Consider the following 18237-nt stretch of genomic DNA (forward strand, 5'->3'; position numbering starts at 1 on the left):
AGTGCTACAAGGCGTACGCAGCGCTGCACAAACATAGAAGAAAGACAGTCCCTGCTCAAAGAGCTTACAATCTAATAGACAAAAAATAAATAAAGTAAGCAAATCAAATCAATTAATGTGAACGGGAAGGAAGAGAGGAGGGTAGGTGGAGGCGAGTGGTTACAAGTGGTTACGAGTCAAAAGCAATGTTAAAGAGGTGGGCTTTCAGTCTAGATTTAAAGGTGGCCAAGGATGGGGCAAGACGTAGGGGCTCAGGAAGTTTATTCCAGGCGTAGGGTGCAGCGAGACAGAAGGCGCGAAGTCTGGAGTTAGCAGTAGTGGAAAAGGGAACAGATAAGAAGGATTTATCCATGGAGCGGAGTGCACGGGAAGGGGTGTAGGGAAGGACGAGTGTGGAGAGATACTGGGGAGCAGCAGAGTGAGTACATTTATAGGTTAGTAGAAGAAGTTTGAACAGGATGCGAAAACGGATAGGGAGCCAGTGAAGGGTCTTGAGGAGAGGGGTAGTATGAGTAAAGCGACCCTGGCGGAAGATGAGACGGGCAGCAGAGTTTTGAACCGACTGGACACCACCATTCTTTCCTGCCCCTGCTCTACCAGGCCGTGCCGCTTCTTATTGGCTGCCGAGACTTCCTGTGGCAGTCTTGCGAGACTGCAGCAGGAAGTCTCAGCAGCCATTTTGAAGACGTGGTTGTGCCAGATAGAGCAGTGCAGCGAGAGGGAAAGAGTGGGGTTTACCCTGCACCGAAGAGGCCACTAGACCAGCAGGACCCTTCAAAATAGGCCCGGGGAAGGCCCACTGAGGCTCAAAGAGCTACAGTGTGCAGAGGGGGAGAGAGGCCCTCTGGGCCCTAGGGCACTGCCTGGTTGCTCATAAGGTCAGTCTGCCCCGTCATTGCTTATTCACCAATGAACTGCATCCATCAAACAAACAATCCAGCAAACTGTGGAGAATACAGGGGCCCGGTCTGAGACTCTGGCAGAGATCACAGGAACTAAAAAATATCAGAGCTAGGGGAGGGGGAGGTACATTACAGTCCCTGGTGTGTGAGGGAAGGAATGGGGTTTCTACAAGTTAATGTATGAAGTGTTGGCAGTGGAGGCCCAGCTAAATCCACCAAGTATCTGTAGCAGCCAAGTGGCTCTTGCAGAGGTGACAGACTAATAAATGTTAAGATTAAGAAGCTGCATGTGTGCTGGGGCTTTTTCTAGTCTGGGGAAAGTAATCCAGGAAACCCATAGGAAGCTGTGGAAAACCGCAGGGAAACCGATGAAGGTTTACATTTAACCATTGGCATTTCCTGAGGAAGCTGACACTTCCTGAGTGTGGTGCAGGGGACGGGGAGCAATCACTTCCTCAGCACTCCTTCGTTAGGACAGGGCAGACCTTTTACTGTCCGGATCCCTCTAGCACATTAAGATTTGCCATGTCACCTCAGCTGACCCAGGTCTGGTTTGGCCCCATTGCATTCTGGAAGATGAAGGTCTGTTACTTTCTCAGAGCTCCTAGAACAACGAGCAGAACTGAGTGAAGCACCGGCAGCCCGCAGGAGACTGTGGCTCCAAGCTCCTGAGCTGGGGCAAACTCTGAATGTTTTGACTTGAGTGTCCAGCAGTACAGGAAATGCATGCTGTAGTGCACGTTGGTGGAGAAGCCCTGAGCCATACAAGAAGAGGGGCTGTGCACAGGGGGTCTGCTGCATAGAAGGGAAGGACAGAGGGTGTGCAAAAAGGGGCCTGCTGCATACAGATAGGGTTACCATATTTGGTCCCCCTATAAAGAGGACACATGCCCCGCCCCCACCCTGTCACACCCCACCCCACCCCCTGACACACCCCATCCCACCCCTTTCACCCCGCCCCCCTCACCCTCTAAGGGTGTCCTATTCCCTCCCCTTACCTTACTCTACTGCCCTGGTAGTCTAGTGACCTCTTCAGGGCAGGAAAGAGCCCCCTCTTTCCTGCCTGGAGTGCTGCCCTGCATTCTCTCTCTTCCCCTAAGTTGCAATGCTGACGGTCCCGGACTCCCAGCACTGATTCAAAATGGCCGCCGAGAGTTGAAGCGGGAGGCCATATGGTAACCTTACATACAGAGTAGGGGATGCACACAGGCTGCAGCCCTGCTGCATATGGGGATGAACTTTGTTGGGCTGGGAAGGGAGAAAAGATGATACAAAAGGGCATGCTTCATTTAAAGGGGGGCGCACACTGTGGGAAGGGCCTGCTGCAGCATACAGGAGGTATGGATGGACACGGGAATGGAGAAAGGGCAGCTGCTGCATAAGGAACGGAGGGGTATGTACGGGATCTGCGACATATGGAAGTGAGGAGTGCATATGGAGGGACCTTGCTGCATTTAAGTCCCCTCTGTGAGCGTGACTGTGAGATTAAATGCCTTATCTTTTCTCCAGTGTGCACAGGGACGGACATGAAGTTACAGCACCCCTTCAACCTGGATAATCATTATCTGACTCTGCGCAGCCTCTATCAGGATTGCCAGGTGGTGCACGGCAACTTGGAGCTCACCTACCTCCGAGAGCAGGATGACCTATCATTCCTACAGGTGAGAGAGCTAGGGGAGGGTGAAGTGGCAAAGCTGACCTTTCTACTAAAGAGCAAACACAGGGAGAGAAAAGGGAGCAAACCTGGCCTAGCAGCATAGTCATGGGTGGGCCTGGAGGGGCCCAGGCCCTTTTACTTTTGCCTCAGTCCCCCCCCCCCCCCCCCCCCCCCCCCAGTTCTTCCAGCTTCCAGCTTAATGACAGCATGAATTAGTGTGGCTGGTTGGGGTCCTGAAGTCCTGCTAGCAGTAGAGATCCAGAAGCTTCAGCCTTCTCAAATTTTCATCCAATACATGGTGAAAAGACTTCAATCTATCCAGAATCTAGCTATCAGGGTTATTACTAGTGCTAAATGCGTTAACAGGATTTCTCCACTACTGAAAGAAGGACATATTAGTTACTGTGTAAATTTCAGTTTCAATTTAAATTGTTAACGTTAACTCACAAGGTTTTTTATTCAGAACATCCACATTATTTGGCAAACTTACTCGTTCCCTGTTGACCTCTAAGGTCATTAAGGTCTCAGAATCAAAACCACTTGGTCATTCCGCCTCCGCCATCTATTATCTAGAGCAACATTGGACTCCACTTGAGGATCTGCCTTTTTTTACTTAGCTGTGGTGGTATTGGTGTAGACACGAGTGTGTGGGGGGGGGGGGGGGCACCTTGTCCCCAAAAATTGATTCATTGTCTGCTGGTTTGGGTGGTGGTGGGGGTCCCAAAGCCTCACCAGCAGAAGCCCTCCTCCAGACGATGTGCTGCCTGCCCTACCCCCCCGGCACATATGCTTGGTTTTAGTGAAATTGAGCTTATACGAGAGAGGCTTGTCCTCTCCGCGCATGCATGAAAACTGAGCATGCACATGGGACGGGCCTCCCTCGCGCTTGCTGAATTTCACTGAAATGCATGTGGGGGGTGGGGAAGCAGGACAGGCAGCACAGTGGCTCAGGAAAACAAACATCAACTGGAGGAGGGCTTCCACTGGCGGAATTTGGGGACCCCCACCAGCCCAGGTATGTGGAGTTGGGGTGGAGAATGGTGGGGAAGCAGGGCAAAATATTGCTCCCCCCTCCCACTTTGAGCTTAGGTCTCCCACCTCCGAAACCTGAGGTCTGCCTACGCGCCTGCTTCCAGCTCATCTCCATGTGGAGACTAATTTTAAAACATTTAAGAAGGATTTAAAGACAAATATTACTTTAGCGTTTTAAACCAATAGGTCTTTTGATTGCACCTCCATCCCCACACTCTGTGGAAGACACTTTGTTTTATTTATTGTAATCTGTATAGATTGCATATTTATTGTTCTGTATCAGAAATTGTAAACCGTTTTGTTAGATATTTCTTGAGAGATGGTAAATCAAATATGCCATAAATAAATAAACGACAAAACCTCATAGGCAGCACATCCCGTTCATGATCTCTCGTTGCCAGAGACTATGGTAAAGGCAGTTAGCTTAGCGGAGTTTAAAAAAGGTTTGGACGGCTTCCTAAAGGAAAAGTCCATTGACCATTATTAAATGGACTTGGGAAAATCCACTATTTCTGGGATAAGCAGTATAAAATGTTTTGTACTGTTTTGGGATCTTACCAGGTATTTGTGACCTGGATTGGCCACTGTTGGAAACAGGATGCTGGGCTTGATGGACCCTTGGTCTTTCCCAGTATGGCAATACTTATGTACTTATGTACTTATATAAGATCACGATTGGAATGTGCCACCTGTTAGATTTCCTTGTGCTGCTTTCACTGTCTTCAGGGAAGGGAAATAGAGTAGTAAGGAGTAGCATGACAGGCTGTCACTGCTACCATCTGGATACCATTGATGAATGACATATGCTGATGGGGAGGGCCTGTTGACCCCCCCCCCCCATGTTAACCCTGAGCCCCCACCACCCCCACCCCCCAAAAAATTGTGTTCTGGCTATCCCACTGATCAGGGCCGCAGAGAGGGGAGGCCCAGGCCCAGCTTCCAAAGGGGGGCCCAGTGTCAGGGTCTCTCTCTCTCTCTCCTGCTGCTGATGGGACCCAGGTGATCACATCCCGACAGGAGCAAGAGAGAGAAAACTCCTGTGCCAGGCCCCCCTTGGAGGCTGGGGAGGAGCAGAAACAGGTCTTCAGGCCAGGGCATCTGGTTTGACTGGGGGGGGGGGTCCCCAGGCCCCGCCAGCAGAAGTTTTCCTCCAGCACTGTTCTTCAGTCTGCCACACTGCCTGCCAAGCAGCTGCTTTTCCCCTCAGGTCGCACATGCTTGTGAGAGAAAAAGCAGCCACAGGGTCAGGGCAGGCAATGCAGCGGAGTGAAGAACAGCACTGGAGGAAGACTTCTGCTGGCGGGGTTTGGGGATCCCCGCCAGCCAAGGTATTTGGTTTGCGGGGGGGGGGGGGGGGGGGGGAGACAGCGGCGGCAATCCTGGGGAGGGGGCGGTCCTGCCCCAGGCCCGGTTCAGTCTCTCGGCAGCCCTGCCACTAATCTGTCCTCTCTGGAATTCAGAGATGTGGAATAAGAACCTGTCCTTCCAGCAAATGAGAGAGCTGGGGGAGAAGGCAGACCTGTTCTTCCCACAGAAGTAAGGAAATGCATGCATAAGATTAGAAGAAGCACGTGAGCATCTGCAGATCTTTCTCTCCTGCAGATGACATTGCAGCAGAACGCCAGGTGCTTCATTCATCCCTTCTTGCTTTCTTGTAGGACATTAAGGAAGTACATGGCTATGTCTTGATTGCCGAGAGCTTGGTGAGGTTCTTGCAGCTAGATAACCTGAGAATCATTCGGGGGACGCTGCTCTACCAGAACAAGTTTGCCCTTGCCATCCTTTCTAATGCTGATGCCAGCGGCACAGCCGGCCTTCAAGAGCTGCGCATGAGGAGTCTGACAGGTGAGGAAGAGGGGGCAGGAGAGGAAGCAAATAAGTGAAGTAGCTACCATGAGAGTCAAACAGCAATTATCGCATTTTTTTTAATTAGCTGCTAAGTATATTTATTTGACAATGCATGTCAAACTGTCATGCCAATAAAGTAATCTAAATCTGAGATAAGAGAAGTGAGTGGGGAAAGAAGGATGGGCAGGACAGAGGGGAAAATGGGGTATGGGATGTGGGAAGAGATGGGCAGGGGATAGAGTCAGTGGCAGGTGGGAATAGGTGAGAGGGAGATGCTAAAGAGAAAGTCATGGGGGGTAGGTGAGTGGGAAAACTAGACAACAAGTCAATGGGGAATAGGAGATGGGAGGAGCTAGACAAGGGGAAGTAAGTGGGGAACGGGAGACAGGTGAGTGGGAGGAGCTAGTCAAGAGGAAGTCAGTAGGGGATAGAAGATGTGAGTGGGAGGAGCTGGACCAAAGGAAGTTGGGGGGGGGGGGGGAACAGGTGAGTGGGAGGAGCTAGACAAGAGGGAAAGTGAGGAGTGGATAGGAGACAGGTGAATAGGAAGAGCTAAACAGGTGAGCTGATATGACTTTTTCAGCACAGGGGCATGAAATGGAGACTTCAGGGATTGGTTCATATGTACCAGCAGTGCCTGTCATATACAGACCCTCTGGCTGCTTTTCCCCTTCCCAGAAATCCTGAAGGGTGGGGTAATCATCACCGGGAATTCCCAGCTGTGCTTCCAGGAGACGCTGAAGTGGGATGACATTGTCAGAGAATATAAGGATGTTCCCCAGGACTGGATTACTATCACAAGTAATCGAAGCAGAGAGTGTAAGTATGCAGGGGCAGCATGAGAGGGAGGCAGGGGGAACGTGGGGCCATGTGCAGAGACTCATTCTAAGGTCTTATTTAAAATAAGTCAGTAGGGGCTGAAAAGTGGCTAGTTTGGCCCCATGGTGGCTGCAGCTTGTTATACCACTGCTGCTGCTCATCTAGAGAAGCAGCAGCAGCGGCTTGGGTGGCAGCAGGAAGGAGGTTGGGAAAATGTGCTGAGGCACCCCTGTGAGTTCCCTGCAGCATCCCAGAGTGCCATGGTGCACAGTTTGGGAACCGTTGCCTTAGCCTAAAGCAAATGGGAGCAGGTTGCTCCTTGGCCAGTGTGTTTGGTGCCTTCAAAATGTTGTTGCCTCTTATCCCTTCTGCCTTGCTTGGGCCTACCTGATAGCTGGAGAATGCCTGAGTATCTGACTAGCTGTGTGCCCTCTTTTGCTCACAGACGTTCAGACACTGTGGGCTGCCACTGCTGCTTAAGTGGCATATGCAGAGTCTGCAGGGGTGCTGATGGGAGAAGGTAAAAGCTATGATATATGAAGTTGTGGGGGTTAGTCCTTCTGCAGTGACAAGGAGGAACAAATGGCCCCTATCTGCCATGACTGCAGATGTTTCTGTGTTAATGCAGGCATAATGCAGTTCACGCTTTCCAAAAATACTAGGACTAGGGGGCATGCGATGAAACTAGTGTAGTAAATTTAAAACAAATGGGAGAAAATTTTTCTTCACCCAACGTGTAATTAAACTCTGGAATCTGTTGCCGAAGAACATAGTGAAGGCGGTTAGCTTGGCAGAGTTTAAAAAGGGGTTGGACGGTTTCCTAAAGGACAAGTCCATAGACCGCTACTAAATGAACTTGGGAAAAATCCACAAATAACTTGTATAAAATGTTTGTACGTTTGGGTAGCTTGCCAGGTGCCCTTGACCTGGATTGGCCGCTGTCGGGGACAGGATGCTGGGCTCGATGGACCTTTGGTCTTTTCCCAGTATGGCATTACTTATGTACTTATATAATTCCTTGGTTCTCTTGCAGGTGGTAACTGCTCTCACAACTGTGGTCTCCTGCCATCGGGATTGCTGGGGGCATGCTGGGGTCAAGGGGATCAATACTGCCAGATCTGTGAGTATCCCCTGCTTTTAATGCTGAGGAAGCAGCATCAGGGGTGATGGGTAAAGGAGGTTTTAGAGGCTCTGAGCACCGTGCACTGAGTTTTGCTTTCTCACCTTGTCTCCTGGCAGTGACCAGAAGGATCTGCTCCAGTGGATGCGGGCGTTGTAAGGGACAGCTTTCCTCTCAGTGCTGCCATGATCAGTGCGCAGCCGGCTGTACTGGCCCCAAGAACTCTGACTGCTTGGTAATGAACAGAGAAAGCACCGAAAGAGACTGGCAGCTGAACTCAAGCAGAGTTTCTGATGGCTTGATTTCTGCTCTGGCTTTGCGTTTCAGATCAAATAAATGGCTTTATGCAGTAGAGACCGGATTTGGTCAATTTTGTCAAAAAATCATTTTTCAACACTAATTTCTACACGTTCCATAACCCATGTGCTTGTTTTTGTGAAGAGAAGGCAGTGCCTGAGGACAGCGGCCTTACTGGTCTGTTTCCTTTGCTCTAGGCCTGTCTACAGTTCAACCACAGTGGGATGTGTGAGCAGCACTGCCCTTCACTTACAATCTATAATCCAGACATCTTCGAATCCACGCCCAACAAGGAAGGACGTTACAGCTTTGGAGCCAGTTGTGTCCGCTTTTGTCCATGTAAGAGACCCTGCCTACCTATCAAGCCTCCATTTCTGATTTCAGAGTATAGCTGGAGGGGATGGAGGAAGAGGGGAGGCACAGGCTGGTTTTGTTCTGGTTTTACTCTGTTGCCTCCATTGAGGAGTTCTTCTGACTTTCTCAGAGAAGTCAGAGCTATGGAGCAAATCAAAAAGTAGGGCTAGCCTGCTGTCTGATAAATCTTCAGGCAGCAGTGGCAGACGCAATAGCGAAAAACACAAAACTTATACACATTAATAGGCCCTGTAGAAGTCCCCCGCACACTTTTTGCATGGGCTTCTGGCTACTACAGAAATCCGAATTTAGAGATGCCAAGTTACCCAATTCCAGGCTGGAGATTTTGGGCAGTGCTGGATTTCTAACTGGCCTATCCTGGTGCATTATGGGATTTGCAATACTGATTTCAGTGGACAAGAATAGATCCTACAGATCCCACACTGCTTTGGGATGTAAGTTCAAAGCCAGGACTGGCCAAAAAGTCTCCAGCCCGGAATAGGATGACTTGGCATCTTAAGTCCACAGGCTAAGTAGAGTATCTAAGGCTGCCAATGGGATCCAAATTCACAGGACAGGGTATTACAGGTGTGAAGGGTGGAGGGTGCTCCTCCACACCAGGTTGATGCCTTGCCACTCTCACTGCTTTTTGTGTAGATTTCTCTGTGGCAGAGCTGAGAGAGGGAGAGTGTTATTTGGAACTTGGGCCTTTCTGCTACTCAGCTGTGCCTATATGTCTCTTTATTAGATAACTACCTAGCTACTGAGGTGGGCTCATGCACCCTGGTTTGTCCTCCTAACAGCCAGGAAGTGACTGTGGATCGGGTGCAGAAGTGTGAAAAGTGCGACAAGCCCTGCCAGAGCGGTAAGTGATGGGGCAGGGAAGAGGGTGAGGTGAGAGGCCATTGAGATACTGGCATTTAAGACACTAAGGAAGGGGTTCTCAACCCAGGCCTCGAGACACATCTGGCCAGTCAGGTTTTCAGGATATCCACAGTGCATGAGGTAGACTTTCATAGAATTAAGGTAGTGCATGCAAATCTGTCTCATACATATTCATTGTGGATATCCTGAAAACCTGACCGGCTAGGAGTGTTCTGAGGACTGGGGGAGGGTTCAGGGGGTGCTAGATCACCGGGGGGGGGGGGGGGGGGCAGCCCTCTCTGTCTGGTGGAAGGGTTGGGGGGCTTCAGATTCCGGTGCTAATTTTACAATGCTGTTTGGAACAGTGTGGGGAAATTGATCATCAGGGCCTCAATTAATTCCTCCCCTCTTCAAATGCATAATCTATAAACCGCCTTGGATGTTTGACCAAGGTATGGGGAGGGAGTGTATAAATGAACAGAATCAGTTGGCTTGGATAGTTTTTCTTTCATGCCTGTGTTTGGATGATGTGTTCTAGCAGAAGCCTCCTCTGCTCAGCCTTTCTTGAAATAAAGTTGAAATGTCATTTTTAAGCTCTTTTGGCAATTGACAGCATGGTAGACTGTACAACTCCCAGCTCATGCTGCCAGGTGGCTCCTGGGAGCTTCACATCCTTGATTCCCATTTTCCATTTCTTCTCAGTCTGTTATGGACTAGGTGTGGACTTCCTGAAAGGGGTCAGAGCGATCAACTCTTTCAATATCCAACACTTTGCTGGCTGTACCAAGATCTTCGGTAGCCTGGTGTTCCTGGCTGAGACGTTCCAGGGGTGAGTAAGAGATCACTGCCAAGGGAGATGTTCTGGGGGATGGGTTAGAGACCTTCCTGCAGTCTGCCATGGGAGATCAGCAATTCTTCAGCCAGTCACATTACATCTAGAAACAAGGTTGACTGCAGGCTGCGATACCAAATAGTGTATTATGCTAAGAACTGTCCAGAAATAATAAAAACAGCACTGGAAGCTCCTGTACAAAGTTTAAGAACCAAGAGCAAATCCAGTTTCCCCAGGACTGATATGGATGAAAACCACTCTTGAATCTGAGGGCTCCCTTCTCCATCGAGATGCTTAAGGACCTGGGAAAACGTCCCAGGAAGGCACAACTCCTCCTCCCCCCACTACTTCTCTTCCATACTGTTTGTCTGATGACCTGTTACACACTTCCTGTCGCTCAGCATTTCCTCCTCGTTAATGAGTGATCAACCCTAAAGTCCCCTCTTGGAAGCAGAAAGTCAGTTTATGCAAATGAGACTGGGGGAGGGGAGTAGTGGAATGTCAAGGTCACATTTTCTAGGTTCCTTGGTGTGACTTACATAGTAGCATAGTAAATGAGGCAGAGAAATATCACTACGCTCCATCCAGTCTGCTCAAGAAGGCAGTCAGAACTACACCCACCACAAGCCAGGTTGCACCCTTGTAAGCCTTAATGTGTGTGAAGGACAGACCTTGGGTTTCTGGTTTGTTTTGCTTCCAGTCAGGTGGCCTGAGTTGTACCCCACCTTAACAGCTAGGTTACACCCTCCTAAGCCCTGATTTAAGGTTTGCTTTTCCTCTGTCATCTATCCAGTCAGGTGGCCAAAGTTGTACCTGCCTTACCAGCCAGGTAGCCCTCTAATCCCTTTTCACCTTTATCAAGCATTAGTGGAACCCACCACTCCCACTGCAGCTCTTTGTGACTCTGGGCAAGTCACTTAACCCTCCATTGCCCCAGTGGCGTAGCCAGAGGTGGGCCTGGGTGGACCAGGGCCCGTCCACTTAGGGCTCAGGCCCACCCAACAGTAGCACATGTTTAATGGTAGCTGGTGGGGATCCCAAGCTCCACCAGCTGAAGACTTCCCCCTGATGGTAACGAAAATGCTACTCTCCATGATACCGGCACCTGTGCATGCTCAGTGTTCAGCGCATGCCTGCTGCAGACTGCCAAGGTGGATAGAAGCATTTTCCCACCAGCTGAGATATTTTTTTTGGGGGGGGGCAGGGAGAAGACTTGGTGCCCAGCCACTTTTTGCCTAGGCCCACCCAAAATCTGTTGTCTGGCTACACCCCTGCATTGCCCCTGGTACAAAAATATTTACCTGAATATATGTAAACCGCTTTGAATGTAGTTGCAAAAACCTCAGAAAGGCGGTATATCAAGTCCCATTTCCCCTTTCTAACAAATTCGTATTTACTGAATTAATTTGTTTTATCACTTCACCACTGATGCTGAATGCAATGAACAATGAGAAATGACACAGAGAATATATCAGAAAATATTAGAAAGCTGAGGGAAGTGGCACTGCAGAGGGGCTGTTGGGAGCAGTCTGTCTCATTGCAAGGGTGGATACCCGAGGAGGGTTAGAAAAAAGATGAGTGACTTAAAGAAGCATCAAGAATGGTCTAGAATTTGGCAGCTAATCTTTAATGTTAAAAAAAATGCTGGGCCATGTCTTTGGGCTGCAGAAACCTGAGGAAGCAATATAGTATACGGGGTAAAATTCTGTGCACAAAAGAAGAGGACCTGAGGGTGATCATATCTGTTGATCTTAAGGTGGCAGCAAAAGCCAGAAGGATACTTGGGTGCATAGAGAGAGGAATGACCAGCAGGAAAAAGGACGTGATAGTGCCTCTGTACAAGTCTCTGGTGAGACCTTGCCATTTAGAGTACTGTGTAGAATTCTGGATACCGTACCTTCAAAAAGATATAAACAGGATGGAGTCGGTCCAGGGGGCAGCTACTAACATTGTCAGTGGTCTTTGTCATAAAGCATATGGGGACAGATTTAAAGATCTAAACATGTATACACTGGAGGAAAGATGAGATATGTAGACATTTAAACATCTCCAAAGCATAAATGTACAGGGAGGGGGTCTCTTTCAAAGGAAGGGGAGCTGTAGATTTCATGGGAAGAGAGTGAAAGATGAAAATCTCAGGAAAAGTCCGAGGAAATAGTTCTTCCTGGAGTTAGGATCTGTGGAACAGTCTTCCATGAGGTGGTGAAGACAAAAAAGTGTTGAGAGTTTTTCTTTTTAATTTATCTTTTAAGCGATTATGTTACAAAGACATCAAGAAAATGCAAGGAAACTAGAAAAGAAGTAACAAATTAATTAAAAAGTATCAAGTTTTAAGAAAGCTTGGGACAAGTAGAGCGGATCTCTGGGAATGGAGATAAGGATGGAAATACTAAGGAGATGTCATGTGCTATATGTCTCACAGCAGCTAGTGTAGGGGTTATAGCTATTACCGGGACTTCTGTGCTCCCCCCCCCCCAGTAACTATTGTATTGCATTATCCAACAGCGACCCTGCAACTGGCGCTGCACCACTCATCCTAGAGGACCTCCAAGTCTTCAAGACGTTGAAGGAGATAACAGGTGTGTGTTAGCCGTCACCCCACAGAGGGTTTCTCTCTGCACAGAACAGTGTGAACAGTGCTTCTCAAAGCCTGAGTTTTATAACTTTAGAATACTTTAGAGTGAAATATCTTTAAGATAAATGATATAGTTAGGAGGGGATGTCACTGGAGTCCATGAGATGAATGATGGGGATAGTAGGGGGATGTCTTCCTATGAGTTGCCGTTCACCTTTTCAGCATGACAGCTGTGTAAGCTGAAGACGCCTACTCTGTTCATGTTCGAAGTCCAATTGGAAGGTTTGATCTCTTTTTTTTGGGGGGGGGGGGGGGGGAATTTAACTCTTATTTTTTTAAAGTAGTAGTTAATCTTGCTAGCACAAAGATCAAAGATGCTAAATGTTGAATTAAATATATTTATGATTTAATAGTTTTAGGCATAATTTGGTAATATTGTTTTTGGAAAATATACCTTAAATATATGTAATTGGATTGGGAGGTATAAGTTTATTTGTTTAATTTCCTATTGATATATTTTGAGAATTAAATATAAGAACAGACCCTTGTGTCTCCCTCAGAAAAGTTGTAGCTGCTCCCTTAACTTCGTGGCCTGGCTCTGATCTTTTTCAGGTTACTTATATATCGACTTCTGGCCAGAGAACCTGACAGACTTGAGTGTGTTTGAGAACCTCCAGGTCATCCGGGGCAGAGTGCTTCACAAGTACGTACCTTCTTCAAGTCCTCTCCCAGGCATGAAAAAGGAGGTCACTGAACACCATTCAATCACCATACACCCAGAGAAGCCAACTGACCAGTTGCATGTCCATGTTTAAGAATGTGAGATCTGTCACATACTGAACCCAACAGCATAAAAATGCTTCAGGACTCTGGAATGTTTCACTTTAGACTAATCACAGAGCTGTATTTCAGAAAATAGATTCTAATCCAGCCCTGGTCTTACCCGTTCCGCATCAACCCTAACAAGCTCACACAGTTCTAGTTTTGCCCCATCTATGAATCCTTTCTTGAGAAACTGTATCTGCAAGTCCAGAGATGCAGTGAAGCAAAACCCAGACGGTCTGGTTTACACCCTGCATTTGCTCCATTGTATGCATGCTGTTGTATCATGCAGACCCGGGACTGGCAGAGTCTGCTCCTTTTAATATGTGATTTCCTTTTTCCACTGAAATCCATGACTTGTAGTATTACAAAAGTTCCTTCATTTCTAGAGAATTGCATAGGGACAGAAATTTCACTCCTCCCCACTGGAATCTGATTCATATCCACCCATACCTGCAGGAGTCAACCTTATTACTTTCTCCTAGCCCTCCATTTCCTCCTGACCCCAACAACCTCTCATGTTTTTTTTTGGGTGGTATTCGCTATTCAACCAATGAATGTTCCAAGCCTAAGTCTGGTGTTCTGACTGCTGCTCTTGGCATTCCAACTCTCATTATGGCACTCCAGTTGCTTCTCTCATTGCTTTCCAAGCCTCATTCTGCAGCTTCAGTTGCCTTGCTTAGTGCATTCCAAGTCTCATTCTGGCATTGCCAGGGATCTTGACTACACTCCTGCAGCAACTTCTTTCATCCTCACAAGAATCCCAAAGCAACTTCTTCTATCCCTGCAGGAATCTCATGGGTTCCGCAAGATTCCTGCAATCCCCATTCCCATGCAGCTCTCTATTCAGAACTTTAGGACAATGTTATCAACCCAGGCCTTGGGGCACACCCAACCAGTGAGGCTTTCAGGCTCTCCACAATGAATATGTATCAGATAGATTTGCATGCACTACCTCCTAGGTATGCCAATATCTCTCATGCATATTCATTGTGGACAGCCTGAAAGCCTCACTGGTTGGGTGTGCCCTAAGGACTGTGTTGAGAAGTACTGCCTTAAGATATCAGCATATGGGGTTGTGAGTTTTTCACTCTAGAAATTGGTGATATTGTATGTATAGAATAGGAATTCACAGCCCACTGCTTTGGGCCCTTCATTCAGGCTGGGTTTGAGGTCGGCCATCTTTTTTCAGTGGTGTCTACTCCTTGACCCTACACAACCTTCACATCACATCCCTCGGCTTCCGCTCCCTGGCAGAGATCAGCAGTGGCATGGTGGACATTCACCAGAACTCCAACCTGTGCTTCATTGATACGGTGCCCTGGAAAACAGAAATCTTCAAGAACTCGCGCCAGGAGCTACTGGCATCAGCCAACAAACCCACAGATACATGTGGTAAGGTGCCAGCTGCAAGAAGGGCTGAGACTGGCCTTGTTTCCCTCTAATTGACAAAGGGTTGATCACATGACATTTCAGAATTGTACTGTTGACTGAATTTAAAATGATTGAGATTGGGGATGCTATCATTTCTAATTTTACTAGACACTTTTTGAAAACTATGATAAGACAGACTAGCTGTTTGTCTTATCATAGTTTTCAAAACATTTCTAGTAAAATGACACAGTTAAGGAAGGAATGAGTGAGATTCCATCATGAGGTGTGAGGTAAGTGATAAGGAGGAATGAGTGAGACTGTATCGCAGTGTGAGGTCAGTGATGGGAGGAATGAGTGAGACTCCATCGCAGTGTGTGAGGTCAGCGGTGGGAGGCAGTGTTGGTCAAAGTACTTAAGTATTAAAATATTCATTTATTTTTACTTAAGTAAAAGTACAGGAAGAACACATTAAAAAATGTATTTAAGTGAAAGCAAAAAAAGTTATTGCCTAATATTATACTTTTTGAGTAAAAGTACCAAAACTACAATGAATGCAACTATTGTTAATATTTTTATCTCAACAACTTTATTGCTCTACAATTCAGTCCATTTTGAAAATGACTGTAACTCATGCGAGTGTGTACATCCAGCACAAGTGAAAAGGTTCAACAACTGAACTAGCAGAACGAGGATTGTTGACTCTGATAAAAAGTTCCTTCAGATCATGCCAGGTTACAATATTACTGATGTCTTCCAGCTGGGTTTGCAGGTTTTGATCAAGGGAATCCCTGAAACACTTGACTTCTGTACAGCAAAGAATACTTTATCATCTGCATTAGAAGTAGTGCTGTCGAGTTCATCACTTGCATCCATTGGAGCCGACTCTGTGGGTGCTGTGGGTGCTTGAGCACTCCCAATATTGAGAAAATTCCTTGTATGTGTCCAGGGAGGGGTTATTTTCATTGGGCTTAGCACCCCCAATAATTTTGAAAAGTTGGCTCCTATGCTTGCATCTTCAACTTTATCTTCGTTATCATCACCATGCTGTCCAGTTACAAAGAAGGCTTTCATAAAGTTGGTGTAATTTTCTGTTCTAAGAATTTTTCATCTGATGACAAACTGTTTGAATGTCTTCGAGAACTGAGGCAAGAACGTCAAATGTGTGGGAACCCTTCAGACTTAAGGCCAGACAAGCAGGCTTCCTCCCTAAACACTTTATTAATTAAGTGGACAGTTACCCCAATATAAAATTTCCAATGGGATGATGAGCAAACTGTTGTGGTAGAGACATACGTCTGTTCACCAACTTCATCTCTACTTTAAAGGGACCCAACTCATCCCTGTTCTGTTTGGCTGGAGCCTGGAAGCCACTAACCAGTTAAAAAAACACAGGCAACTCCACTGTTCTCATAGGCTGTATTCACTTGACAGCAAAATTTAAGATGAGATGATGCACTGTTTGTGTAACAAGGTTTGCAATAGCAAAATCCTATTCCCAGTTTTGCTGTTCCAATCCAAACCAACATTCTCTTATTTTCCACAATGCAGATTGCAAGATAAGAAGACCAGATAGTCTCTGGAGAAAGGCAATTTAATCAGATAAAAACATAAGTTAAAAATTAGTTCAAAAGAAAAGCCTTCAATTGTTTTTCTGAAAAGATCTTATTTTATAATTGTTCTTATTTGAATGGGAAGGGCATTCCATACATGTGCAGCAAGATAAGCAAAGCTAGCTGAAAAAGCAGTTTTCAAACAAAGGCCCTTTGGACTAGGAAATTGGGTTTTTTAAAAATTATTTGTATTGAATTTTTTTAAAAATACAATAAACATTTTCAAAACAGAAAAAACATATACAATATATAATAAACAAAGCTGAGTTTTATAGCAACACTATATGGCTAAGTAATAGAAGAGAGAAAAAGATTTAAAGTTTTCCATTTCTTAAGGCCAGCTGGAGGACCAAGCGAGGAATAAGTAATAATTAGACTGTTCATATTTTTTCTATAATAAAATCCAGTTCCACCAAAGATAAACATTTACTTCAGAGTTGTCTTTCCAATGCGAGATTATTAATTTTTCTGAGCAACAGATATTAGAAAATCAAACAATACTTTATCATCATCTGAAAGACAGAATGGAATACAAACGGACTTCCAGATGATATATTTTGGTAAAAAAGATTCTTGGAAACCAAAAATCTCTTTCAGCTTATCCCAGACATCTGACCAAAATATAACTAAATTAGGGCATTCTAGTAAAAGATGCATAAGAGTTCCAGTGTATTTTTTGCATGACCAACATCGGTCACAATTTGAGGAACCAGACAACTTACTCTTTCTAGGTGTCCAAAGGGCCCTATGATACATGTGGAGGAGTGGCCTAGTGGTTAGGGTGGTGGACTTTGGTCCTGAGGAACTGAGTTCGATTCCCACTTCAGGCACAGGCAGCTCCTTGTGACTCTGGGCAAGTCACTTAACCCTCCATTGCCCCATGTAAGCCGCATTGAGCCTGCCATGAGTGGGAAAGCGCGGGGTACAAATGTAACAAAAATAAAATAGATACTATTGGAGATTCTACATGGAATGTTGCTACTATTGGAGATTCTACATGGAATGTTGCTATTCCACTAGCAACATTCCATGTAGAAGGCTGCGCAGGCTTCTGTTTCTGTGAGTCTGACGTCCTGCACGTACGTGCAGGACGTCAGACTCACAGAAGCAGAAGCCTGCGCGGCCACATTGGTGATCTGCAAGGGCCGATGTTGCTAGTGGAATAGCAACATTCCATGTAGAATCTCAAATAGTAGCAACAGTGGAGGAGTGGCCTAGTGGTTAGGGTGGTGGACTTTGGTCCTGAGGAACTGAGTTCGATTCCCACTTCAGGCACAGGCAGCTCCTTGTGACTCTGGGCAAGTCACTTAACCCTCCATTGCCCCATGTAAGCCGCATTGAGCCTGCCATGAGTGGGAAAGCGCAGGGTACAAATGTAACAAAAAAATACATAAAGCAAAGAGATTGTATTAAAGCAGCTGATAAAGAGGCTCATGGGCCAGTCAACCAAACATGAGATCATTGAGTATCTGATAATGAGTCATTGAGATCTAATTCCCATACGTGTTGAGTAGAACTACAAGAAATAGTAGTATTGGATTGCATTGTTGTATAAAATAAAGAGGCCCTATGCTTTAATCTAGGAAATTGTAACAACAGTGGCTTCCTAGCTGTAGCTGATCTGATTGGTAATCAGTTGTAGCATATATAAATCAACATATGCATCCAACTTCTCATACATAAGCACCCAACTATGGAATACACTACCAAACGCAATAAAAACAATACACGACGTAACAAACTTCCGAAAACCATTAAAAACCAACCTGTTCAATAAGGCATACCACAATGACCCTACTTAAATACCAGACAACGAAACTACACCGGAACTGGACTAAACCGAACTCTCCACACTTAACTGCTTCACTTACTCTGACACCAAGGAACTTTAACGCAATTCCACTTTATTTCTTAATCTGGAATTGAACTCTTTATACTTGAATGCTTAGTCTACTCTGTCACTTATGAACTCTGTACAATATCACGTTGTATTTCTCATCCCGGACATGGCGATCGCCACTACAGCATAATGTAAGCCACATTGAGCCTGCAAACAGGTGGGAAAATGTGGGATACAAATGCAACAAATAAATAAATATAAAATGGAATATTACCATATAGTATATTAAAA

The 18237-nt window shown here is 46.3% G+C and overlaps 1 protein-coding gene across 1 annotated transcript in view; it reads left to right on the plus strand.

The window, feature by feature from the left end:
- Positions 1 to 18237, plus strand: part of ERBB2 (erb-b2 receptor tyrosine kinase 2) — a 63404-nt gene that overhangs the window by 33698 nt on the left and 11469 nt on the right. The window contains exons 2-12 of the mRNA XM_030221972.1: positions 2412 to 2563; positions 5250 to 5436; positions 6118 to 6258; positions 7292 to 7378; positions 7498 to 7613; positions 7873 to 8014; positions 8778 to 8894; positions 9596 to 9722; positions 12231 to 12304; positions 12913 to 13003; positions 14315 to 14517. Of these exons, the coding sequence (XP_030077832.1) occupies positions 2412 to 2563; positions 5250 to 5436; positions 6118 to 6258; positions 7292 to 7378; positions 7498 to 7613; positions 7873 to 8014; positions 8778 to 8894; positions 9596 to 9722; positions 12231 to 12304; positions 12913 to 13003; positions 14315 to 14517 (1437 nt within the window). The remainder of the gene's footprint in view (positions 1 to 2411; positions 2564 to 5249; positions 5437 to 6117; positions 6259 to 7291; positions 7379 to 7497; positions 7614 to 7872; positions 8015 to 8777; positions 8895 to 9595; positions 9723 to 12230; positions 12305 to 12912; positions 13004 to 14314; positions 14518 to 18237) is intronic.

Source organism: Microcaecilia unicolor, chromosome 12 (assembly GCF_901765095.1).
Source record: "Microcaecilia unicolor chromosome 12, aMicUni1.1, whole genome shotgun sequence".
Taxonomy (NCBI): domain Eukaryota; kingdom Metazoa; phylum Chordata; class Amphibia; order Gymnophiona; family Siphonopidae; genus Microcaecilia; species Microcaecilia unicolor.